The 27,943-nt window shown below is 38.1% G+C and overlaps 1 protein-coding gene across 8 annotated transcripts in view; it reads right to left on the bottom strand.

Annotated features, from left to right (window-relative positions):
• The window catches only part of LOC126035233 (adenomatous polyposis coli protein-like), a 119,272-nt gene that overhangs the window by 17,977 nt on the left and 73,352 nt on the right, over positions 1 to 27,943 (bottom strand). For 7 of the 8 annotated variants that reach the window (XM_049793471.1, XM_049793472.1, XM_049793475.1 and 4 more), the window contains 5 exons: positions 12,709 to 12,813; positions 8,616 to 8,738; positions 4,414 to 4,792; positions 3,031 to 3,126; positions 2,016 to 2,155 (listed from right to left, as the gene is read on the bottom strand). In XM_049793471.1, coding sequence (XP_049649428.1) covers positions 2,016 to 2,155; positions 3,031 to 3,126; positions 4,414 to 4,792; positions 8,616 to 8,738; positions 12,709 to 12,813 — 843 coding nt within the window. The remainder of the gene's footprint in view (positions 1 to 2,015; positions 2,156 to 3,030; positions 3,127 to 4,413; positions 4,793 to 8,615; positions 8,739 to 12,708; positions 12,814 to 27,943) is intronic. The other variant, XM_049793474.1, reaches the window with a different exon arrangement.

Below are 27,943 nucleotides of genomic sequence, written 5' to 3'. Positions count from 1 at the left end.
TGAATATCTCCAAGGAGAGAGAATCAACAACCTCTCTGGGCAACCTGTTCCAGTGCTCAGTCACCCTCACAGTGAAAAAGTATTTCCTGATGTTCAGATGGAATCTCCTGTGTTTCAGTTTGTGCCCATTGCCTCTTGTCCTGTCCCTGGGCACCACTGAAAAGAGCCTGGCTCTGTCTTCTTTGCACCCTCCCTTCAGGTATTTATATACATGGATGAGATCCCCCCTGAGCCTTCTCTTCTCCAGGCTAAACAGTCCCAGCCCCCCGCCCAGTGCAGAACAGGAGTACACCACTAGTTACTGGCCTGCAACTAGACTTCGTGCCACTGATCAGCACCCTCTGGGCCTGGCTGTTCAGCCAGTTCTCAGTCCACCTCACTGTCTGCTCATCCAGCCCATACTTCATCAGCTTCTCTATGATGATCTGTGTCACCAGGTTCCCATCTCCTTCAGCAGTAGGGCCACATTTTCCCTAGTCTTCCTTTTGTTGCCTATGTACTTATAGAAGCCCTTCTTGTTGCCTTTGACATCCCTCACCAGATTCAACTCCAGGTAGGCTTTGGCTTTCCTAACTATGTCTCTGCAAGCTCAGACAGTGTCTCTATATTCCTCTCAGGTTAACTGTCTCCGCTTCCACATTCTGTATACTTCCTTTTCATATCTGAGTTATGTCAGGAGTTATTTTGTTCATCCATGCAGGACTCCTGGTATTTTTGCTTGAGTTACTGCTAGTTGGGATGGAATTTTCATTCACTCTTGAAGTGTCTCCCATTAAAGTAGAAAGATAAAAGTCTTGTCAGAATGAAGTTATTTGAATATCCATGTCTTGGAAAACTCTGGGGCAAGAAATTATTAAAATTTTGTATCTTTTGAAAGCAAAGTCCTTGGTAGAAATTAGGGAATCTATTTTCTCCAGTCATTTGAAATAGCACACATTATGAGCCAGACATGCTCCAAACATTTCAGAGTATACAGGCTGAAGAGCTTTGCAAAAATTTGTCAGACTAATTGTCCTGGTTTCAGCTGGGATAGAGTTAATTGTCTTCCTAGTAGCTGGTACAGTGCTATGTTTTGAGTTCAGTATGAGAAGAATGTTGATAACACTGATGTTTTCAGTTGTTGCTAAGTAATGTTTAGTCTAAAGTCAAGGATTTTTCAGCTTCTCATGCCCAGCCAGCAAGAAGGCTGGAGGGGCACAAGAAGTTGGCACAGGACACAGCCAGGGCAGCTGACCCAAACTGGCCAAAGGGGTATTCCATACCATGTGACATCACGTCTAGTATATAAACTGGGGGGGAGTGGGGGTGGGGGGATTGCAGCTTGGGGACTAACTGGGCGTTGGTTGGCGGGTGGTGAGCAATTGCATTGTGCATCACTTGTACATTCCAATCCTTTTATTATTACTATTGTCATTTTAGTATTATTATCATTATTAGTTTCTTCTTTTTTGTTCTATTAAACTGTTCTTATCTCAACCCATGAGTTTTACTTTTTTTTCCCCCCCCGATTCTCTCCCCCATCCCACTGGATGGGGGGGAGTGAGTGAGCAGCTGCGTGGTGCTTAGTTGCTGGCTGGGGTTAAACCACGACACTAATAATATTAGTAAATAAGTGATAACTTTACAAAATTTGACTAAATTAACAAGTTTAGTTCAAAATCCTCAGAAAAATCTATTACCCATAATCATTGGTACATTATGGAAAGATCTAGTGTATTGTTTACACAAAAATAAAGCCAATAGATAAAATCTTTACTTTCAGTGACAAAATAGAAGTAACTTAATTTAATACAAAAGCTGATACTATACTTTTATGATATAACATTCACTTTGTGCTCTGTGTTAGGAACAGGATGGAATGGCAAAGTTTTGGGGGAATTTCTGTGTCAAGCCAAAATGCAATATTCTATCCCAGAAATGCAATATCCTATTCCAGAGATTTTCATCACCTGAGAACTAAAAGTCAAACACAGTTATGAACTGAAATTTTTGTATGTTTGAAATTCTATTTTTACCTTGTTTGCCACATCTCCAAAAGTCAAGTTTGTCAGAGCCATTCCAGCATACCTCCTTAATGTAACACTATAGTGGTTATTTGTAAGTCCATACATTTCACAATCCACTTGCAACAGTTCTGCAATGGCCTGCAAACCTCCTTTAAAAGTAAATACATAATAAAATGAATAATAATAAACTACTACTACTACTAAATTTCAATCCTAATATCAAGAATACAGCATACACACATCAAGAAGTAAATTGCATTCATATGTACAGAATACATTTCAAACATCTGAAAACCAAAAGGCTCAGAAAGGTAAATAATAATTTCTTAAATACACTGTTAAATATTGACTCTGGATCTTGAATTGTGTGCTTAGTACAAGCTGAAAGGTATGGTAGCATGATGTTGAGATTTTGGGGGAAGATGAGAACAGAAGCATTTATGAAGAGGTAAGAAGCACACCCATCTTTTAATTCCACCCAGTCAAAAATCACATTTGACTGATGAACTCACACCAATTACATAAAAGGTTATTCAGTAAATATGTTAATTATTAATTTAATAATTTTTATTACTCAATCTTATTATCCCAGAAAAATACATATAATTTTTTCATTGTTAATGAAAAGTGGCAAATTAAGGAAACTTGCATGCACAGAATTCACTGAAGATGGACTAAAGCATTCAAGCTGTTATACAGGAACCAATATGTTTAACTCATGATGCAAAAAACCCTTCAGAAAGTAGTCTCCATTATAAGTCCAATACTTCTAAAATTGCAAGTATTTCCAGGATACGAATACTCTTCCAAAAATCACAGCTCATGCCAGATATAAGAGTAACTTGCATAACAACCAATCCACTAGGAAATAGTCTAGCTATAAGTTCATTTAAACTGCATCAATCAGAGTTTAAACTAGTGGTTAAAAAAAAGTGCCACATATTCAGTGAAGTATACAAGAAAGGAATGTCTGCATTTTCAGGAAGCATCTCAAAGGAAGTTAGAGAGACACATTTAGTCTTACCAAGCTCATTCATGGCATGCCTGTGTTCTTCATCAAATGAAAGTTTCATCAAAACACACACTGCAGGACAGATTTGATGATCAACTGGAGCTGGCACTGATCAGGAAATAGGTAACTATTAGTATTTCTTCGGTGTATAATTTTGTCTAGATCATAAGCTTTCCAAAGAGAATGTAATCTTAAAATAAATAAAGTGCAGGTTTTTTTCAGGGTTTGTGTCTTCCCAGTAACTCAAGAACAGACAGTTAATTAAGAGCATTACTAATAAATGTGAGTACACAGAGGGTTGAATATGTGCACTTACAACCAGGATTACATATATGTACTAGAAATATACTTGAAGCTGAAAAGACTCTTTATGGAAAAGAATTTAGGGAGAATTCTGAATGTATGTATTAAGTAAAAAATATGACTTCAAGTAAAAAAAAATCTAATTTTGAAAAATAATAATCTTAGTGAAACAAATCAGTAAGTCTAAATTTTCTGGCAGCATTAAATACAACACCTAAGGTGAAGCTGTTTCTTTGGGTGTTATGTCCTTATGAATAGTTAAGTCCTTTGTTTCATAACAGAACTTTTTAAGTTCATAATTTTGTGAGCTAGACTTTCCCTAAAGCGCAAATTGTATTGGTACATCTTATTCAGAGACCCACTTCTACAAAATGATTCTTGCAGTAAAATCCAACATCCAAAACAGAGCCCACTGATTTCAGTAGTACTTCTGATATAGATGTCTACAGCATATATTTACAGAATGGCAACTTTAATCCTCCCTTACTTCAGAAAAGCAGTTATTGAGTAATCCAGGTTACATCTTTTAAAAAAAAAAACAACCCAATTGTTATGTGAGAAAACTCCAATTCACTTAAATTGTCACTTCTTTGGTATTTTAACACTGAACTATGTCTTATGTATCACATTCTAAATAATAGTTCACATTATACTGAATAGACTGACACTATTTAATTTGTGCCCTCTATCCCTTTCCTAGATGAAATGTTTATGTTCTGAACGCATCTGAATGAAGAACAATTTGGTATTATTTATTTAGATATATTTCATTATCCATTCAAATGTAAAATAGCAATGAGTAGAAATTTATGTTTAATTTGTAGATTATAGGTATAAACCAGTAGAATTATATCTGGAAAGCATACCAAAGCCTATGATTTAAAGAACAAGTTTATAAATGAGATATCATATCTATAATAGATACTATTTCCTGATACTACCTCAACTTGAATATACATAAATAATGAATAAATATTAAAAAAAAAAGAAACCTTACATACATTCAACAAGTAAGATTAAAGCTGAATTTTTTGTAAATTCACTGCTTTAAAAAAATCTTTTAAACATCTTTATACAGTTTACAGAACCTACCTGAGTTTTTGTCTTGGTCCATGCCTTCTTCATGTGGCTCCTGCCATTTCCAACATGTTTCACAGTAAGCACGGATTTGCTCCAAGAGATGAAGCACACGGATTTCCCGTCTGCCTCGCTTATCATTGGGCTGGGAGTGAATGATGTTATACAGTGCTGCGCCGGCTCTGGCACGGGCCTCTTTAGTACCACGGGAATTTCCTAACAACACAGAGTCTTTATCATTGCCATGTAAAAGCTGGATGAGGAGAGGAAGACATCCAGACTGACGCATAGCTATGCAGCTGTCTTGGGAGCTAGACATCGCTAGCAATGTTCGTGACATGTCATCTTTATCATGAGTACCAAGCATTGACAATAATGAATACACCATTTCCACCTGCAGGAAAAATGATTTTAAAAATACAATTACATTTTAAAAATACATATCAAATTAAAACAAGGTTCTCAATAGCATGCATGAGCAAAAAAAGAAAATATACTTATATAATGGTGCAAGAATTTCATAGAATCATAGAACCATAGAATGGTTTGTGTTGGAAGGGACCATCTAGTTCCAACCCCCCTGCCATGGGCAGGGATGTCTTTCACTAGATCATGTTGCTCAAAGCCCTGTCCAACCTGACCTTGAACACTTCCAATGATGAGGCATCCACAACTTTGCTGGGCAACCTCTTCCAGTGTCTCACCACCCTCGTAAAAAAATTCTTCCTTACATCTAGTTTGAATCTACCCTCTTTCAGTTTAAAACTGTTGTCCCTTGTCCTGTCACTACAGGTCCTGGTAAAGAGCCTCTCTTTGTCTTTCTCATAAGCCCCCCTTAAGTATTGAAAGGCTGCAATAAGGTCTCCCTGGAGCCTTCTCTTCTCCAGGCTGAACAACCCCAACTCTCAGCCTTTCTTCATAGGAGAGTTGTTCCATCCCTCTGATCATTTTCGTGGCCCTCCTCTGGATTGTCTCTAACAGGTCCATGTGTTTTTTCATAGAATCATACAATGGCTTGAGTTGGAAGGGACCTTAAAGATCATCTAGTTCCAACCCCCCTGCCATGGGCAGGGACACCTTCCACTAGATCAGGTTGCTCAAAGCCCCATCCAACCAAGCTTTGAACACTTCCAGGGGGGCAGCATCCACAGCTTCTCTGAGCAGCCTGTTCCAGTGCCTCACCACCCTCATAGTAAAGAGGGGCGTGTGCTGTGGGTCCGAGAACTGGATACTATACTCTAGGTGGGATCTCACGAGAGTGGAGTGGAGGGGGAGAGTCACCTCCCTCGATCTGCTGGCCACGCTTCTTTTTACACAGCCCAGGATATGATTGGCTTTCTGGGCTGCAAGCACACATTGACAGCTCATGTCCAATTTTTCATCTACCTCATATCCCCAAGTCCTTCTCTGCGGGGCTGGTCTCAATCCATCCATCATCCAATTTTGTACTACTTCTAAATAATTAAATAAGCACTATTAGTTCTTCACTGCTTATAATCTTAATAAATCTCACTTAGTGGTTAAATGGCTAGATTGGTAATTATATCTAACTGTATTAATCTGCAAGACTAATGGCAAAGACTTGTAACTTTCCATTGCACACAAGGATTAAAGAAACATGCTAATGAAAGTGCTTTAGTTTGGGAATGCAGGAATATATTTAAAATTAATTTTATCTCAGAAGAGTATGTTCTGTATGAATCATACTTTCATGAAAAGATGCTCTTCAGTGAAAAATTATTTTATGTATGGCATTAAATACAGTTACTCCAGACAAGACTGTTTACATTAATTTTTAACATACATTGTGCTAAAAAATCTTACACATAATTTAATGTTTTCCATTAAAACTATTTCAAATTAACCAATGAATATTTGTTATGATGAATGATTTACATATAGGCCAGATTATTTACAGCTAATGCAAAATTGAAGAGTTAATTTAACACTTTCTTCAAGTTTACAGGGATAAAAACAATGGAGCAAAAAAATGCTCATTTAATATATACAGTACAAAGTACTAAGCATTTGTCCAACTAAATCAAGTTATGAAAAAACAGCATTACACATTTAACTCAGAGCAACCAAATTGCAAATTAAAAAATAGCAATTTTTGAGGGGTTACGTTGGCTACCATATAATATAGTGGTCAATGCACTATTTGGTTTGTCTTTTGCATTCTGTTTTCTTCAGTGATAGCTTTAGATTGAAAAATGTGTTTGGTTCTTTTAGTGAACTTTTAGTAGAACAATATGATGTACAAGGTAATATTAGATACTATCTAGAAACCCCAAACTCCAAAAGCCAAGAATACACAAATTTCAAAATCATAGCAGAACATAAAGAAATTATCAAAGGGAATTGCAAAGTAGCAGTGGGTGTATTTCTTTAAAATATACCAACTAAGGAAGAAATGAGACTTGCAGAATGTTATACAAAGTTTTCTAATAATAATTACATTTTTGCACTGGTTACCAGATCAATGAATTATTTTATTTGGTTTCTTCAGAGACTATTCTAATGTCTCTGAAGATGAGTACAAATACTGAGTTATTAAAAAAATGGATAGTGGTGGGTAGACTAAGCAATAAGTCTGTTAACATGAATTTTTCTAAATACTAGAATTGCTGAAGCAATAGAAGTCTTAAAATTTATAAAATTGTATGATCACATGCAAAATCCACTGAAATACTCTTGGAGCCAATTTTATGACAGCATAGCATCCCGGTTTGTAGATCCTTACTTCCTGGTCTGGGAAAAAAATCAAATACAGTATTAAGACAATCCACTTGGATTCTTAAATGAGAGTGAATTCAGTCTGCTTTATGCATGTCTCTTGACAGACATTTTAAGCAGCAACTTTAGTCCACAGTTATTTAGATTTGGAAGATAAAGTTTTTGTCAGAGAATAAAGCTATAGAAGCCATCAAAATCTGGCCTACAGGTTTGTGGCACATATAGTACAGGAAAAAACTCTAAAATATATACATATATTCTTTATATATACACTATACACAGAGGCATCTCTTTTTGCATCTGTAAATGCTTAAAATCTCTACTGTTTTCCCTTCTTCTCATGCATTAATTTCAAGCTTTTCTTACCCCACAGCACACTAAGATGGACCTATTTGTCTTTTTCCTTCTACCCTCAGTCCCTTTCTCTGCATTCAGGGCTCTCCCCTTGTCTGCACCTTTTGGGAATTCTACACTTTATAATGGGAAGTAGCAAACAGACACTCTAACTATTGTCACCTCCATTTGGTGCACACATACAATGAAGGGCAGAAATTACAACATAACACTGTTTTAAGGTCCAACATAACTTAATACTATGTCAAGGTCTGGCTTCCCAGAAGACTGGGATCAGCACCCCATTGATAGTATCTATATTGCTGCTGATGCCAGAGACAGTATAAACTTCAGTGGTTTATGGAACTCAATTGTGTGTTACAGATTTGCCCTTTTTTCCTCTCTTCATGCTGCTTGTATATCTTGAGTACACTCTCTATTGTATATCAAGCTTCATCTCTATTTTTTTTTCAGTAACTTTTTAGAATACACTGCAGATATATAAAAGGTTGCTTCAAAAGATGGAAAGAGTACCTCCTATTTCCACTGAGAAAAAGGAAATTGCAGCTAAAGAGAGTTAGGTTGGTTATTAAAAATTTTAATAGTAAAAACTGAAAAATGGATAGAGATTGCTTATCATTAAAGCTTTTACCAATAGGTTAGACAGCTTTCATATGCTGTCAAGAATGCTTTTGATAAAATTAATGCATTACTGGGAGATATATGAGGTGATCTCCTCAAAGTCCCTTCACATTTCCTATTTTCAATGATTATTCAATTCAAATATTTTAGTCACAACAAGCATTTTCCATTCTTCATTATTCTATGTTGTATTATCTGAGTTACTGTAGAGACAATGAACAGACATTTATTACCATCAAGGGCTTACATAACTTTTTTTTTTATTATTATTTAAATTTCTTAGCAATGCCATCTGTTTTGAGGACTCAGACTCCAGTAAAGTATTCCAAGAACTGCTTTTAAAAGGGTTAGTTTTCATAATGAATTATGCATCAACATCACAAGTTTTTTAGGTACTCAAATAATTTCTTGCAATCAAATTTTCCTTATTGATCATTTGGCTAGTATTGGCGCTATTGGCAGAAACAATGAGGTTATTGTATTAGTAAAAATGTAGCATTAGCGACCTGTGGTTTGTAATCTTCGGTTACCTTGGTACCCAGATGATTTGTCAGTCTGCGAGGAACAGAATAGTTATTACTAGAGTTCATAACACTGGCTGTCTCATGGTCCATTTGAGTAGCAGAACCCTAAAAATTTAAACAACAACTCAGTATAACACAAAGTCTAACTGCAATACAAACTATTGCCTAAATCAGTTTCAGCCTTGGATGATGAAATCATATTTATAATGAACTGTCAGCATGTATTTTGGTTAAGTTAGGTCCCCCCACCCCGACATAACTTAGATGTCACTGTTAAACTGGGGTTTATTACCCATTTTTCCCCTAAATTCAACCTCAAAGAAGTTATATTTTCAATGGAAGTCTTTTATAATTATTTTCACCAAGAAAAAGGAGAACTGGACCTGGCAACAAACTGAATTATGATTTTTACAGAGGGAGAAAAAAGTAGCCTCTACTTTTAGGTCAGATTATATAGTGAGTAAGAATAAGCCTGTACTACCTTCAGAACACCATCAGATATGCAGGAATTGACAAGAAAAGAGATTCATCTTGACAAGGAGTAACCTACTTGAACTTGTCTTTATCAAAAGCAAATCACAGGTGGATGAATCTGTTCTATTTTTTAATGAAAAGCTATAAAATAATGCTGACATTATTTGCTGTAGTTTCTCTAGAAACTATGGTAGATAGCATGTTTCTACCTTTTGTAACAACACCCAGTTATTGACATCTTTGCCCTTTTTTAATCTATTTTGTGTACTCACATTCCCCCGCCTTTTATCTTCTCATGCTCTTTGGAGTGGTGGTGGTGTGGGTGTGGGTGTGGGTATGTGTTCTTTCTTTTTCTCTGCTTCCTGTCTGTGAAGCTTCCTTTACTATGTCCCTCTCTCACAAGATGATTCCATTCAGTTTGGGGCACTTAAAAATACATTTGAATAGTATACAATTTAAGGGAAAATTGTTCCATTTGTGTTATTGCTGTACTGGGTGAGCTTTATTTTCTCTCAGAATTGAGCCGAGTGCTGCCTTATATTGAAGTTTGCCCAATATTCCATTGTCCTAAGCCTGCATCACTGTTTTAAGTGACTTTTTCCTGTATCAGCTCTAATAGAAGGAAGACACAATTTCCTAAGAGTTCTTAATCCTTTTATATATACCTAGGTGAATATGTTACCCACTGTGATCAAAATAGGTGGTAATATGATAAATATTTATCTGGAATCATTTGTTTGTCATCTTAACAAAACAGCCCAAATAAAAAATAAACTTCAGAAGCTGAAAAATTACTTAATATTCTAACTGTTAAACACTAACTATGAAGGAATCACAGAAGCAAACTCCTACAAAAATCATAAATATTACTGGACCATACCAGTGACATTTAAAAAGTCATGTACAAAATAATGTATACTATTTTAAAGACACAGGTCTTTTAATCTATTGACTTTTAATTTCTGGTAAAAATTATTTTAAAAAATAGAAAAAAATTCTAGTCATACTGGAACATTTAAACCGACTCATTTCATTCTCCATTTGAATCCAGAACATTTCATGCATATTCCAGAATAAGTATTAACATAGGATACTAAATAAGTACAACTAGAATTATTTAATTCACACATTATTTTATTCCAATATATGTTTCCTATATAAACAAGCACTTCTTTTTGCTGTTATGGATGGGAAAATTTGAAAAACGTAAAGCTTAGAATGAAAACTATATTAGACTTTCTAAATTATTTCACTTTAATAATCTGCAGTGCTATGGATATGGGAAAGAACCCTGAGATTTTTACACTGACTGATCCATTAATATCATCTTGACCTCAGACTACATTCAGAGGATTACAGGTTTTGTATATGTACATGCCAAAATTCTCCACTCTTAAGTTCAATATGCTCATTTTATCCAAGAAGGAAAACAAGATGCAAGTTTGGAGCACTACCTATTAAAGTCCAGTGTAGTGTAGACAGAAATAGAATACTTTTCCTATTGTTTCTAAAAAATGGTATCAACTTTGATCCAAATAACTATTTCCTTCAAAGCCATCATTTTTGGCCTTACTACTTTGAGGATGCCAGAAGTACCAAATTAAATGCAATTACCTTTCTCACTGGCTCCTAAAGACTGATCTGAAAAAAGTATAAGAAATGTGTAGCCATTCATCTGAGAATCTGGAAAAAGACAGAGGGATGTATATGGATCCTTCTTGTGTAGAACCTTCTCTTTCAAAATCTTTTCTTATCCTTCTACTTCGTCTTGTTTTCTCTTTTTATACTTTCCTGTCTTTCACTTGTTTGTTGTGCTATACTTGCTATTTACTCTGTCAATCAGGTTGTGTTCCCTATTTTGGGGCATATTTTATTAATAAAATAGAATACCTCATTGAATTCCTTTATAAAATTTGCAAAATAGATGTTTGAATAAATTTCACTACAGCGGCAGAATAGTGAGCATAACAGAACAGAAGAGAAGATAGCTGTAAGATGGTACAGAAAAGGACATGGCTGAATCCTGAAAAATCCTTTCTTCAATTGGCAAATTTTCAATTAGCATTGCTCACATGACTACAAAACCAATTAGTCTCAAATTATTAAGTTAAAACTTTTTGCACTCCACTTAATAGTGATTGCTCAAAGAATCAAAGTATATTGAGCTGGTTTATCAGAAATAAATGCTATGCTCAATCTATTAAGCCTTCTGTCTCTGGACTTGCCCTAAGAGTAAATAATCCTCAGATGTCTCTTAGAACACAGATTCAGAGCCCTGGATCTATCAACCTCCAGGAGGAAAGAATACAAATGTTTTAAATATTTTAACGAGGCAAAGTTCAAAATTGTTCAAATACTAAACATAAAACCTCAAATGAAGAATGAATGGTCTACTTGCATAATGTCTGCCAAGGCATATGAGAATCCCTTCTTCCTTCTTTGTAAAATATCTGTTGTCCAAAATAACTCCGGATTCATACAATTAAGAAAATACAGCCACAATGCATCAATTATTTAAATACATTATGTTTTCAGCCCCAAAGCAGCACTGAATTAATTTTTCCTAAGCAATAAAGCTGTCATAAGAATTAGAGTGAAAGCCTCAAGCAACTGTTCAGATATAGCAGAGAGAACTTAATTCAAAATGGTGATCAAATATCTTTCAAAAGCAAAAGTATGGGCTATGCTTAATGTTAAATCAAATTAAACACTCAAGCTAAACAACAATTTATATTCTTTCTGATAAATCTCCTTGCACAGGATAGTTTCAGAAGGATTTAAATAATTCTACTTGCCTAAAGTAGCACAAATATTTTACACATGAATTAAATGATCAAATTTATAGCATGAAGTTTTAAGAGCCCAAATTACTAATGTGAATGTCTCAGCTACAGTTAGAGATTATGAAGTGAACAAACATTAATTAGTGCATGATAAAGAATTAAAGTATTTTTAGCCGAAGAGGTCTCAAACATGCAAAAATATTAATATAAAAAGATAAAGAAGAATTTATCTTAGCCCTCTAAATACAGTGCTACTGTGTTTCACTAATAAAAGGAATGACAATGAAAGATTATTTAAAAGCATTTATATAATCCTTCAGCACACTTCCAGAAGATTATCTCATTGATAATACTGTTTCAAAGCTTTATCTAAAATAGTATTAACAAAATATCAATGATAAACCTGCCATTTGATTATTTTCATTTTTAAAATCACTGATATTTCAGTGATAATTTCTCAAGTGAAATTTTGAGCAATTTCCCATAATTAAACCATACTTCTAATATTACAGTTCACCTAGAATAAAATACATTTTCTATAGTCATTCTTTTTATTTGTTTCTTAGTATTAGGCTCATTAATCATTTAAATAAAAGAAAACGGCCCCTTGCATTATGGAATGTTTACACTTCATCCTATTAAAACATTTATTTCTAATAAACACAAGAAATTTTCTCACTTCCACATGGAATGAAGAAAAGTGTAAATATTTTTAAAATGAACAAGCATATAAACACAATAAGGTATATACCAAGATATAAGCATTGTACATTTCAAGTATTTAATTATACTATAAACATAGAAAATAATCAATTTACCTGACCAGTACCAGTAGTTGCTATGCTGATTTCTGCTGTTCCTTGACCTTCATTGTGCCTCTCTGTATCATGGGAACCCACATCATGCTTGCTTTGAGGTGCCCTCTGTTAATACAAGAGTGTATGAAATTATATACAGAAATGAAGTACGCTTTAACATTCAAAGCTCTCTAAACTATAAATGCATCAATGCTGTATCTTCACAAAACCATTGAGTAGTGCTTTGTATTTCATAACTCTTAGCCTCAATAATTAACAGCTGAGACAGAGTGTTTTAGCAAAATTACAAGATGAAAGCAAAGCATGTCCTCTCAGGATTATAGTCCCGGAAGACAAAGGATTTGCTGTGAGACACAGAAACACCATTCTCTACCAGCTGTGCTCACATCACTATCAGAAACGTAACAGAACTGGAGCAAAAAACTGTCTCTGCAATGTCATGTGATCTGTGCATCTACTTGGAAACAAGGGTAGCACAGTTTAAGATTTCCATTCAAACACAAACACTTTCTGGGTGAACAGAAGGGTACACATATAGTACGAATCTTTCTACATTTTAATGACAAACAATGCAGGAGTAACCACTTTGATGCAAATAAAATTTAAATAATCTGCTACTGATCAACCTAATCATATTTTATCAAAATGAATGCAAATGATACAGCGATCTAGTACAGACACATGTTCCAGTTTCTTAAGGCAATCCAATTTTCGATACAACTACATGAAAATTAAACTGTTGTCAAATCCACTCAGAGAGATCACAAGATCAACACCAGAAATAGGGCTTTATATATTTCCTTAATAAAGCAAATAGAATAACTGAGCAGAATACTGTGTAAAGTGTCCAACATCATCCACTAATTTGTTTAAAATGTACCAGTTTTTCAGAATGACATAAACCGTTCTGTCCTTGGAACTGGCTTGAAGTCTGAAATTCAAAAGGTATTACCTTATCTCCAAAGCAGGATTGTTCTTATAATATTAGTTTTGATGCCAAGCCTCATTTTTCTGGCTCAGAGGCTACTACCATAACAGACAATACTCTCTTGTATCCCTCTCATTTCATTTGCATAACTATACTTGGTTTATCAAATTCCATTTCTATGGGACTTTACAATTTTTATAAGCAGTCCAGCCTATGACAGCATAGTCTGCTTCATCTTGCTTTATGCAAATTTCTCTGTAATATCTAGCAGAAACATACTTCTCTTCAACGTACATATACTAAAACTTCTTTCATTACCTGAAAAAATGGTGAACGCACTCATACAGTACCACTGGCATGCACTCTTATTCTTTTTTTATTCATATAAAAATATTAATCTCAAACCCAGAAAACATTTAACATCCAACAGGATTTCAGAAACCAGTAACTAACTGATTAAATACATGTGAAATAATAATTTAGAAATAAACATTAAAAAATGAAAACTATACAGTTTAAGTAATGGAAGAAGATACTTCAAAGAACACAGGAACATTAAACAAAGTAATAACATGAAAAAATTGAAACTTATAATTAGTAACATTTTCCTTAATATTATATGTATGGAAGATGAATAACCACAAGGCAAAACTCTTAAAATATTTGGGGAGATAACAGTGTCATTATTCTTTTAAACCTGATTTGTAGTTTTAAAACTTACCATCTCTATCAGTGTGTATGAAATTATATTGTTATTGCTGCTAATAAAATGACTAAAGAAATTTTATTTCCCAATACAACAGCAGGAGCCAGTCAAGATAAGCCCTGTTGTACTATGCACTGAATACAGTATAAGGACTCTCCCTGTCTCAAAGTGCTTTCAATCTTGAGTAAAGTGATGAGTTTGACATAAAACCTAGATCTACGCCTCCAATATAACACGGGACAGAACTTTCCAAACAGTCATTAGATAACAATAATTTTTAATCCCATGAAGAAAGTAGCATTCAAAGTATCTAGATGCGAAAAGGTGAACTGTTCATTAGCAAGGCTCTGAATCACTGTGCCGCCCAGTTGATGCTATTTATATGTTATTCTTCCAAGAACAGTTCCGGATTTGGGGCCTGAGGAGTGGGGGGGACTAATTTATTAAATAGTTTTGATGAATCTAGAGAACAAACAGGGATCTATTTCATTCCCTGAAAACATAAGCAGAATTCTCTCTTACATTCTCTGTCCCTCTCTTCCCAGTCACATAAGTTTTTTGTTTACTACATGCTATTTACAAAAGAGGTGGCTTCCCATTTCGAGAAAAAGCTCTCAAAAGTATGCCATGACAAAAAGTAGTCAACATAACACCCAAATTACTTTATAATTATAAAGAAATTATTTACAATTACTACCAGGGTTCACACCACCTAAAATGCATGTTTGCAGTCACAACATGCATAAACAAGCACATTCTTTACTGTCACATGAGTCATCAGCAGGGCTTGAATGCGAAACTTCCAAGTTCACAGAAAAGACTTTTTACCACTTTTGTTACTAGAATAATTTGAAGTGAGAAGCTGTTCACTTTGTACATACCGACCGAAAGGAGTTAACAATAACACACAGGCAGCAGAAAATTAGGATTTATTGAAAACTGATTCTTCTACTTCTTCTATTCATCTTGGGAGTCTTCCAATTAATAAGAAGGGCATAAGGGAAGACGGAAAACTACAGACTGGTTAGTCTAACCTCAGTACCTAGAACAATTATGGAGAAGATCATACTGGGTGCTACTGAAAGGCGTTTAAAGGACAACGCAATCATCAGGCACAGTCAACATGGGTTCACAAAGGGAAAGTCCTGTTTAATTTGATATCCTTCTACGATAAGGTCACCTGCCTAGTGGATGAAGGGAACGCAGTGGATGCAGTTTTTCTGGATTTTAGTAAGGCTTTTGATACTGTCCCTCACAGCATCCATATGGACAAGTTGTCCAACTGTGGGATGAGCAGGTACATGGTGCGCTGGGTGAAGAACTGACTGAAGGGCAAAGCTCAAAGGGTTGTAGCGAATGGGGCTATATCTGGCTGGTGACCAGTCACCAGCGGTGTTCCTCAGGGTTCAAATCTAGGGCCAGTTCTGTTCAATATTTTTATCAGCCAATGTATTTGATTTGTGTGGCAAGGTTTTGGTAGCGGGGGGTGGGGTGGGGTTACAGGGGTGGCTTCTGTAAGAAGCTGCTGGAATCTTCCCCTGTGTTTGAGAGAGCCCATACCAGCCGGCTCTAAGACGGACATGCCATCGGCCAAGGCCGAGCCAATCAGCGATAGTGGTAACACCTCTGTGATAACATTTTTAAGAAGGAAAAAACGTTGGGACGTGGAGAAAACAGCCGCGGGAGAGAGGGGTGAGAACATGTAAGAGAAACAACCCTGCGGACACCAAGGTCAGTGAAGAAGGAGGGGGAGGAGATGCTCCAGGCGCCAGAGCAGAGATTCCCCTGCAGCCAGTGGTGAAGACCATGGTGAGGCAGGCTGTCCCCCTGCAGTCCAGGGAGGTCCACGGTGGAGCAGATATCCACCTGCAGCCCGTAGAGGACCCCACGCCAGAGCAGGTGGGTTCCCGAAGGAGGCTGTGACCCAGTGGGAACCCCGCACTGTAGCAGGCTCCTGGCAGGACCTGTGGATCTGTGGAGAGAGGAGCCCATGGAGCAGGTTTTCTGGCAGTACTTGTGACTCCGTGGGGGACCCATGCTGGACCAGTGTGCTCCTGAAGGACAGCACGCCATGGAAGGGACCCATGCTGGAGCAGTTCATGAAGAACTGCAGCCCGTGGGAAGGACCCACGTTGGAGAAGTTCGTGGAGGACTGTCTCCCATGGGAGGGACCCCACACTGGAGTAGGGGAAGAGTGTGAGGAGTCCTGTCCCCTGAGGAGGATGAAGCGGCAGAAAATAATGTGTGATGACCGTAAACCCCATCCCCGTCCCCCTGTGCCACTGGGGGGGTTTGGTAGAGAAATCCGGGAGTGAAGTTGTGCCCGGAAAGAAGGAAGGGGTGGAGGGAAGGTGTTCTGAGATTTGATTTTATTTCTCATTACCTTATTCTGGTTGATTTGTAATAAATTGAGTTAATTTTCCCCAAGCTGAGTCTGTTTTGCCTGTGACAGTAATTGGTGAATGATCTCTCCTGTCCTTATATCGACCCGCAAGCTCTTTGTTATATTTTTTTCTCTCCCCTGTCCAGCTGAGGAGAGGGGAGTGATAGAATGGCTTTGGTGGGCACCTGGTGTCCAGCCAGTGTCAACCCATCACAGCGATCTGGAGGTAGGAGTTGAATGCACCATTAGCAAGTTTGCTGACGATACCAAACTGGAGGTGCTGTTGACTCTCTCGAGGGATGAGTGTCCTTGCAGAGGGATCTAGATAGACTGGAGCATTGGGCAATCATTGGTGGCATGAAATTTTACAAGACTCTGCACCTGGGATGGAGTAACGCCAGGCACAAGTATAGATTGGGAGAGGAGTGGCTGGGGAGCAGCCCTGCAGAAAGGGATCTGGGGATGCTGGTTGACAGCAGGCTCAACAGGAGTCAGCAGTGTGCCCTGGCAGCCAAGAGGGCAAACTGCATTCTGGGGTGCATTAAACACAGCATAACCAGCCAGTCAAAAGACGTGATTATCCTGCTGTATTTAGCAGCAGTGGTGCAGCCTCACCTTGAGTATTGTGTGCAGTTCTGGGCCCCACAATTTAAGAAGGATGTTAAGGTCCTTGAAGGTGTCCAGAGGGGCTGGAAGGCATGTCCTATGAGGAACGGCTAAGGACTCTGGGTTTGTCTAGTTTGGAGAAAAGGAGGCTGAGGGGCGACCTGATTGCTCTCTACAGCTTCCTGAGGAGGGGAAGTGGAGAGGAAGGTGCTGATCTCTTCTCCCTGGTATCCAGTGACAGGACGTGTGGGAATGGTTCAAAGCTGCATCAGGGGAGGATCAGACTTGACATTAGGAAGCATTTCTTTACCGACAGAGTGGTCAAACACTGGAACAGGCTTCCTAGAGAGGCAGTCAATGCCCCATGCCTGTCAGCGTTTGAGAGGCATTTGGGCAATGCCCTTAATAACATGCTTTAATTTTTGGTCAGCCCTGAATTGGTCAGGCAGTTGGACCAGATGATCGTTGTAGGTCTCTTCCAACTGTTCTACTTCTATTCTATGCACACACATACACATAAGGATGACTAAAATATATTTTATATCTTATAAAAAAATATATATAGCATTACAGTAAATAAATTAATATTCATCTCTGTCAGACTGTGAGGTAGTGGTTATAAAGATAGCATAACCACTACAAGTATGCACCTTCTTTGCATTGTCTTTAACACTGAAGGTAGGACCTGTGGATGAAAATATATAAGCTATCAATCACATTAGCTAAAGAACCACAGAATGTAAACAACAACAGACTCTGTAATCTCTGCATGTGATACAGCGTCTAGAAAATGGCATGCAGGTACAGTATATTAAACAGAATGACCTATTCTGGGACATGATTTCTGAAGAATTGTGAAGCAGAATGAGTGAACTATGATTCTGTTATCTGAGAAGTTGGCTGTGTATTCTTGCATAAAGTGGCCTTATAGAAGTTCTCATTTAATCATCCCTTGTCCTGGTTTCAGCTGGGATAGAGTTAATTGTCTTCCTAGTAGCTGGTATAGTGCTATGTTTTGAGTTCAGTATGAGAAGAATGTTGATAACACTGATGTTTTCAGTTGTTGCTAAGTAGTGTTTAGTCTAAAGTCAAGGATTTTTCAGCTTCTCATGCCCAGCCAGCAAGAAGGCTGGAGGGGCACAAGAAGTTGGCACAGGACACAGCCAGGGCAGCTGACCCAAACTGGCCAAAGGGGTATTCCATACCATGTGACGTCCCATCTAGTATAGGAACTGGGGGGAGTGGGGGTGGGGGGAATAGCCACTCGGGAACTAACTGGGCATCAATCGGTGGGTGGTGAGCAATTGCATTGTGCATCACTTGTACATTCCAATCCTTTTATTATTACTATTGTCATTTTATTAGTGCTATCATTATCATTATTAGTTTATTCTTTTCTGTTTTATTAAGCCGTTCTCTATCTCAACCCATGAGTTTTACTTCTTTTCCCGATTTTCTCCCCCATCCCACTGGCTGTGAGTGGCTGCATGGTGCTTAGTTGCTGGCTGGGGTTAAACCACAACATCCCTGAAATGGATGAGTAACAAAATCTCATACATGCAATGTGATGACTGTGAAGTGCACAAGAAATATTAACATTGGTGGGGGGGAGTTGACCTTGGCTGGTTGCCAGGTGCCCACCATGCTGCTCTCTCACTCACCCTCCTCAGCAGGACTGAGGGAGAAAGTAAGATGAAAAGCTTGTGGGTCGAGATCAAAGCAGTTTAATAAGAAAAGCAAAGGCCACGCATGGAAGCAAAGAAAAGCAAAAAGATTTACTCTCTACTTCCCATGAGCAGGTGATGTCCAGCCACTTCCGGGGAAGTAGGGCATCAGTACCCGCAGTGGTTGCTTTGGAAGACAAACACCTTCATAACAAATGCCCCCCATTCCTCCTCCTTTCTCTTAGCTTTTATTTCTGAGCATGATGTCATATGGTAGGGAATATCCTTTTGGTCAGTTTGGGTCAGCTGTTCCAGCTATGTTCCCTGACAACCTCTTGCCCACGCATAGCCTACTGGCCTTTGTGGGAGGGGGTGGTGGTTGGAGACATAGCCTTGATGCTGTGCAAGCACTACTCAGCAGTATCCAAAACATGGATGTGTTATCTACACCTTTCTAGCTACAAATACAAAGTACAGCACTATGAGGGCTGCTATGGGGAAAGTTAACTCCATCCCAGCCAGACCCAATTGGTTTCTGAAAAGCCTTGCCTTGAGCTTAGTCTATGGGCCATGTTCATACTTTAGTGTACCTTTTTTTTCTCCTAAGAAAGCTCATTCTATGAATGGGCTTTTTTCTTTCTAAATTTGCCTTTTGAAAGCTCCAAAGTGGAATCTTTCAAGCCAAAGTTAAATTGCTAGATGCAGGGAGGAAAACTATTTCTCATGATTTATCTGCAAGGGCTTGGTGAAACTGAAATACTGTAAATCTTATTACAATCTACCTTTCTCTCTGCTTTCTGAAGAAAACTCTTTCTCTGTAGTTGTTCCTTTAAATTATAAAAGTGTTCATTCTCAGAAGGCATTATCTGGGTTTAGAGCCCCTCTGTCATTCCTGAATTCTAGCATCACACTACAAAAGGAAAAAAGTTTTTAAGTTGCTGAGTATGCTTGTTTGCTTTTGTAGCAAAATGGTGAAAGACTGCAAGTGCCTATTATAGGCTCCCCCCATCTTGTCACTATGCTCTAAATGCTTTTAAAGTAAACAGGAACTATCACTTGTCAGTTGTTAATTTCCCTGTATTTACTAGTAGAAAAAAGACAGATCTCTCGGTGTGACATTTGTAAGAATAGTAGGCCTTGATTCTTTTTTGCTATAATAACCAATTACAAATAATTTTACTTAGTACTTTGTAAAAATGAGTTGCAAAAATTGTTCCTTGTGTATTTATTAGGAATAATGGTTGTTTTAGGCAAAAGACTTTTTTTTCCCTCACAATATTCCTGTGCCTTATTATTTTCTGTGTTGAAAACTGCAGATAAACTATTATTTTCTTAGATACCAAAAAATGTTTATTTCACCATAACTTCATAGTACATACAAAAACTATATACATACAGGTGTAAGAAAGAATGTATTAAGATCAAGAGAATAATGCAATGAACAAAACCAAGAAACCATAAGATTGAAAACATTGTGTTATGGTTAAGTCATAAAGGAGAAAAAAATCTTGTAAGTCAAATCATTAAGAGAACTCCTATCCATCAGAGTGCTTTATCAAAATAGTTTAAAGTTTGCTGAGAACAATCTCTGAACAGAATAAATTATCTGCAGCAACACTGTCTAATGGAAACACTTCACATATTTCAAATGACAGATATTATGATAGAAAGGCCTGGACCACTATAGCAAATTAAAACACCATATTAAATACTTGCTAAGAAATTGTTGAGGGGGTTGAGTTTTTTTAATGCAATTTTAGATTCGTACCTGACAGCCAAACATTCTATCTTTGGAGACTCTATAGTGGATTGCAAACCTTACGAAAATCTCACAAAATGTATACTAGAAGTCTCATGAATTTGGAAGGTAGCATCACTTGCAGGCAAATTACCCCAACTTTTCCTAATAGCATTTACAGGAGTTAGCAACTTTGCCAAACCTTTAAAATGTCTTAAAAGTTTTTCTGCTGATTTATCTCCCAAAGCTATTTTCTATGGTATAGTATTATATTTTGTCATATACTAAAATATATATTGCACTTAGATTCTGCAATTAGTGGCCAACTTAATCAGTAGACAAGCTATGATATTTATTATTAAATATTTATAAACATAAGAAGCACATTCAAGTTGGGTATCACTTTATCAGGCACGGTATAAAAATATCATAAATGCTTCATGTTTATATTTTTCGGTTATATGGACATTGCAATTTGACTGCTACTGCCTTTCTTCTTGCCACCAGGCAATTTCAGAACTAGATCTAGTTGCTACCCACAGGAGATGGCCATCCTTTGGCAAAATGATTAAAAACCCACTATGTAGTATTAATAGGTGTGTAGTTACTCCCTCCTTAACCACCAGTACCCTGTTAACTCTGTCCTAAAATGTGTAAATGTGCAACCAATCCTTCCAGAAGCTTTATTGATAGGACATACCACAAGAAAATTTTGATATATTAAAGAATTTCCATGTATTCAGAGGCCAAATAAGAGAAAGGACTGGAGTGAAGAACTGAGACAAAAACTACTCTTTGAGTCCTTGAGGTGAGTCAGTACACTCCCCCCAGCAGGAAACAAAACTTCTCCAGGCAGGGACAAGAGAAAAAAAACCCCAAACCCTAGAGGCCGCAGGTTGAAAGTTGAACAGACCAATTGAGACATGCCAGGTACACTGAGGTGACCTTCTTGGCCAATAGGGATTAAATGACCACAGATCAGATTCGACAAGGGTATAAACGGGGTCCCACCAAAGGACATGTCGGAATCAGTCCTCCTCGGAGCAGCGGGTCTGCAGTCGGGGACTCCCCCTTGGGTCGGGGCACTGCCCGAGGTAACTCCTCGAGGGAAAGAGCCCTCATCTTTTAGGTGAGTGATATGCGCATTTTGAGTCATCACTTTTGAATCTCAAGGATTCTTAAGTTGGCTGTGTAGTACTAATTCCCCTTACATCATTGAACCTGTGGTTCACTAATGTTATTGGAGGTCTAACTAACTAACTAACTATTTACTGAAGAATAAATCTGACTTTTAACACCTGTTGGATTTGACTGTGCGTGCCTCCATAACAATGCTGTGCTATTTTTTTCCAGAAAAAGAGAGAAAAATTCTGTAATGAGAGAAAGCAATGGTAACACAGCAATCAATTATTTAAGGCTATTCAGACTAAGTTCATACCACTTGTACTACAATATCACACATATTTAACTAATTCTGAACATTACTAAAATTCTTCCCTTAAAATAGAGTACCATATCTTATAGTACTTCTCTTCCAGTAAATTACTTTTTCCCTGAGGCTGTGTACCTCCTCAGTTTGCTGACCAACTCATTATTCTCCTTTTAGCACTACCCTACAACTTTTTAAGCGCCTGTACACAGGTCCCCACCAAATTGCTCTTCAAAACATATCCCCATCCCTTTTCTGAAACTCATCATCAGACTAGGTTTATGTGGTATAATATTTACTCTTCTCTATCAAAGGTTATTTCCAGAACTATGTCCACACTACTGGACTGCAATCTGAGGAGATGTCAAGGGAGCAGATATGAATGAGGTGTTTGTTGCACACTTGAATGCAACTATAGGGAGGTTGTAAGGCAGTATGTGGTAAAGGCACAGAGAAAGGACTTTCAGCTATTGAATTGCTTAGTTTCCCTACTAAGGAAGCTGACAGCTGTTTGATAATGTGATAGTGAACTGCCTTCACAGTGGTGTGCATGCACAGATGCATCATTTTATGATTTTACCTCCAAAAGTTATCAGTGTCATTTTAGTCAACTGTGACCTTATACATTGATTGAAACAGTTTGTTAGGTGGTAAAAAGGCAATTTTATCACCTGATAGTGACAACATAGTTACCACCATAGGTGACAGTTGATTTCCTTATCCCTAACTATGATCCCATCAGAATTAATTACAGATTTCAAGTACAACTTCTCTCTAAACTTAGAGTAAATAAATAAATAAATACAAATCAGATCACTAATAATAAATTGGGTGGTTTTGTTCAGAAGCATTTTGAAAATTTTCATAACACATTTTTTGAAAATATCCTCAAATTGTTTTGAAAACTATGCCAATTATATCTGTCCAATAACAAACCAGACATTCTATGCAGAGAAAACCTGTACATTAGACAGGTAATTTTTGTGCTTCCCTTTCATCTTACTGAAAAGATGCATCAACTTTAATATTGAATGGTGGAAAAAAAAATGTAAATTAAATTTATTCTCATTCTGAAATAAAGATGGGCACCTCTCTCTAAATGTCACATGACAAGAATACCAATGTGTCTTGGTTTCAGCTGGGATAGAGTTGACTTCCTAGTAGCTGGTACAGTGCTATGTTTTGAGTTCAGTATGTGAAGAATGTTGATAACACACTGATGTTTTCAGTTGTTGCTAAGTAATGTTTAGTCTAAAGTCAAGGATTTTTCAGCTTCTCATGCCCAGCCAGCAAGAAGGCTGGAGAGGCACAAGAAGTTGGCACAGGACACAGCCAGGGCAGCTGACCCAAACTGGCCAAAGGGGTATTCCATACCATGTGACATCACGTCTAGTATATAAACTGGGGGGGAGTGGGGGTGGGGGGATTGCAGCTTGGGGACTAACTGGGCGTTGGTTGGCGGGTGGTGAGCAATTGCATTGTGCATCACTTGTACATTCCAATCCTTTTATTATTACTATTGTCATTTTATTAGTGTTATCATTATCATTTTTAGTTTCTTCCTTTCTGTTCTATTAAACTGTTCTCTATCTCAACCCACGAGTTTTACTTTTTTTCCCGATTTTCTCCCCCATCCCACTGGGCAGGGGGGGAGTGACTGAGCAGCTGCATGGTGCTTAGTTGCTGGCTGGAGTTAAACCACAACACACTGATTTTAGAGAAAGTTACAAACATTATGCAAAGAAACGTCTTTTATAGTTATGTGAAAATAAAAAATTATAATGTAATAATATTGCTCACAAGAAGTCCATGGCAGAACATGGACAAGACCCTGACCTTCCTGGACTATAGTCCTAGGCTTTAAAGACAGAAGAGTATCCTCTCTTTTCTTATCACTGTCCCATTCATCTTCTATTCAACGCCCTGAATTTAGCCAAGTCCTATATACTGTGTAGTAAAGACTAAGTGTATTTAACAAGTGTATCATATTTACACTAAAGGAGGCTATGTTGTTTTACACTGCTAATTTTTCAGTACTAAGCAACTTTATTATTTTTAACATATTTTTCTTTATTTAAAAATAAGTATGTCTTACACCACCTGGGAAAACAGAAATACCATCATAGGTAACCTTATCAATCCACACTGGTCACTGGCCAGGTCAGTAACAAATACCTTTAAAATCCAAAGCACTAATCAGCATGATTGCCTTAAAAGAATGTCTGCTAATAGGAAGAGGCTATTATCTGAGATATAGAGAAAACAGCTCAGTATAAAAGACATTACAATTTTTTGTAAACCATTGACAAATAACTGCTGGAGAATAAGAATCCTAGTTTCTTTTTCTGGTTGAAGAATAAATTTGTCTCCAGACTACATACTTGACATTTAAATATATTAATTTAAAAAAGGTTTATAGTTAATAGAGGAGCTTGTTACTTTAGAAGCAAGCTTTAATAGATGCGATCTACTGTATCTGCTCAATTAAGGTTACTTGAGAAAGGGAGGAAAGATATGCAATTTTGCTAAAAATGACTTATGAAGTGCACAGAGTTTAATTTCATAGCAAAACTAGAGATTAAATCTTATAATTTACTATTTCTGACATCTACGAGATTGCACCTTCCCTATGGTTGCTATATACCTCTGCAACAATTTCTATCCATACAACAAAAAAGTTTTATTAGGAAACTGGAAGCCTGACACGCTGCCTCCTGATACCCTGCCCCCTGACTGACATCAGCAGCATAGGAAGGATGCCACTCACATTATTCATGTAAGGTATGAGTTTCTCAAATCACACTGCCATTGGTGGATCCAAGAGCCAGTGCGACCCTTACCCACGTTCAAAAGGCATTTCCACGATTAGCTGTTGCTGCCAGATGACCTGGACACCAAGTGTCCCTGGCAGTCCACCAGAGCCAGGGCATCGCTTATGATCCTGTGTTTGCTGTCAGTGATTGGGTGAGTCACCAAATTGTTATCAATTAATATGTATAATATGACTGAAATAAGCAGGGAGCTGCTCAAGTCCTGTGTACAGCACCCACCCTCCCCCCATCAGTTAATATTTAAAATAGGGAAACAATAACTAGACATGATTTAGGGTTTAGGAATAAACTATTAGACAATGGGGCTTTGTAGATAGGTAGAATGCTTATGTCAGAAAAGATAATGGATTGTGGTCTGATCAACAAACCTTGAAGAACCGCTTGGAACTGCCAAGACAGAGTAAGAAGTAGGTAAAAAGTAATTCTTACAGGGGGAGATCACAACCACTGACTCATTGACCACCTACTCAAATGATACCACCTACTCAAAAGGAGACAATAAAGGAAGAAGATAGAGTCTGCGCACTAATTTACATGAGAGGCGAAGAAGAAAGAACCAATCATTTAGGGAAATAATAATGAATATTATTTTCCCTGAGAGTGATGGTTGACAGCTGGCTGAATATGAGCCAGCAGTGTGCCCAGGTGGCCAAGAAAGCCAATAGCATCCAGGCTTGTATCAGAAATAATGTGGCCAGCAGGAGCAGGGAAGTGCTTATTCCCCTGTACGTGGCACTGGTGAGGCTGCACCTCGAACATTGTGTTCAGTTTTGGGCACCTCACTACAGGAAAGACATTGAGGTGCTGGAGCGTGTCCAGAGAAGAGCAACGAAGCTGGTGAAGGGCCTAGAGCATAAGTCTTATGAGGAGCAGCTGAGGGAACTGGGGTTGTTTAGTCTGGAGAAAAGGAGGCTGAGGGGAAACCTTATCGCTCTCTGCAACTACGTGAAAGGAGGTTGTAGTGAGGTGGGTGCTGGTCTCTTCTGTCAAGTAACAAGTGATAGGACGAGAGGAAATGGCCTCAAGTTGTGCCAGGGGAGGTTTAGATTGGACATTAGGAAAAATTTCTTTACTGAAGGGGTTGTCAGACATTGGAACAGGCTGCCCAGGGAAGTGGTGGTGTCACCATCCCTGGAGGTGTTAAAAAAACATGTAGACGTGGCATGTCAGAACATGGTTTAGTGGGCATGGTGGTGTTGGGTTGACGGTTGGACTCGATTATCTTAAGGGTCTTTTTCAACCTAAACGATTCTATGATTCTATAATATGTATTACTTAAGTGTATAAATGTGGGAATTTTTGAGACAAGGGTGTGCTGTGTTAAGACAGGCACCCATTCATCTGCATTAATGAAATTAATTTGAAAATACCTCGACTCTGTGTGTTATTGGCTTGCACACCGGGTAAACGAACCCTGTTTGAGGGACAACAGTATGGGTGCGTTGTTGCTTGTCTTTCTTACTGCCTCAATAAAGCTTTCTTTTATAATGTCTTGTCAGACCCCATTACTGTTTGGACCACAAAGCCCAATGCTAATGTCATTTAATTCAGTTGCTTAAAGCAACTGTGCAAGTCTGCTAGTCTGGTTTTAGGAGACTTATACAAACCAAATAGGAAACATTTTACTATGAAAGCAAAAGTCACTTCCTCCAAAAAAAACAAATCCATGTTTTACCACAAGTGTCGGGGGATGCAACAAGTCTACGGAATTCCTGACAGTTCAAGAACAGCGCGACCTTGAGCAGCTTGTAGTATATCCTTGAGAAGTCTGAAAAGATCCGAGAAGACCAGTACGAAAACAAGATAGTGATAAGAAGAACCGTCCTGACAAACTCACCAATCATGAATTGTTAGTTACTAACTAAGCCAATCATATACTAACACATACTCTGAAGAAGGGGATAAAAAGGTGTGTTAGAACAATAAAGTAGCCATTTTGCGTGATCTATTACTCGTCGTGTCCGTCTCTACCGCGACAAATGGTGACCCCGATGCGCCTGAGCGAACAGATCATCTAACGGCGATAAATCCAGCACTAGAGAGAAGTATACCAGCGGCGACGAGAGCTGCGAAAGAGTATACCGGTAGCGAGAAAAGCTGCGGAGACGGAGCCTGGTGAAGCTGAGAGCAGTGGAATCTGCCTGGTCCGGACCTGAGCCTAGACACCTAATAAGGTGAGCCACCGGGGACTAAACTGTTAGAATGGGGCAGCAATTAACAAAAGAAAAGGAGACGATTTTGTCTACCTGGAAAGCCCTATTAAAAAGAAAAGGGGTTAAAACCCCAGAACAAAGCCTGAAACGGATTTTAATACGGTGTAAGGTGCAAGGCTTTACAGCCTCAACAGTTACTGCATTCAGTGTGGATGCATGGCAAGCAGTGGGCTGGAAAATGTTTGATGAGATCTCTAAAGGACAGAAAGAGCTCTGTAAGTTGGCGATCGTATGGCGTCTATTACGTGAGACCCTGAAGGAATGGAAAGCAGAATGTGATGCGAAAGATCAGCAAAAGAAAGATGAGAAATCAGAAAATGTTATCAATGAAAGTGTTTCTGCTCAAGTAACAGCTGAGGCCGATGCTGCAATATCAGCAGTTGCGGGCAGAAAACCCCTCATGAGCAAAATCAGATCATATCCTTATTCACCTCCTCCTCCTACGCCATTAATTACTTTACCGGGCGATGAGGGGCCCTCCCCACCTACTGGTGCGGCAGCGGAAGGGGTGACTCCATCAGCCCCCCCCGAGGAGAAAAATGCGGTGACTAACACCAAGCCGGAAAGTGCGGGCCGTAATGAAATTGAGGGCCGAAAGGATGGTAAGACTCAAACCGAATATGAGGGCCGAACGGAAAGTGAGAGCCAAAATGAAACTGAGGCAGAAAAAGCTCTAATTGACGCTATGCGATCTCTGCGGCTCGCAGATAAAACCATACCGAAAGAACCCCTGCCAT

This window comes from Accipiter gentilis, chromosome W (assembly GCF_929443795.1).
Source record: "Accipiter gentilis chromosome W, bAccGen1.1, whole genome shotgun sequence".
NCBI lineage: Eukaryota > Metazoa > Chordata > Aves > Accipitriformes > Accipitridae > Astur > Astur gentilis.
Note: the sequence above shows the minus strand (reverse complement) of the source record. Positions and strands in the feature narration are given on the sequence as shown.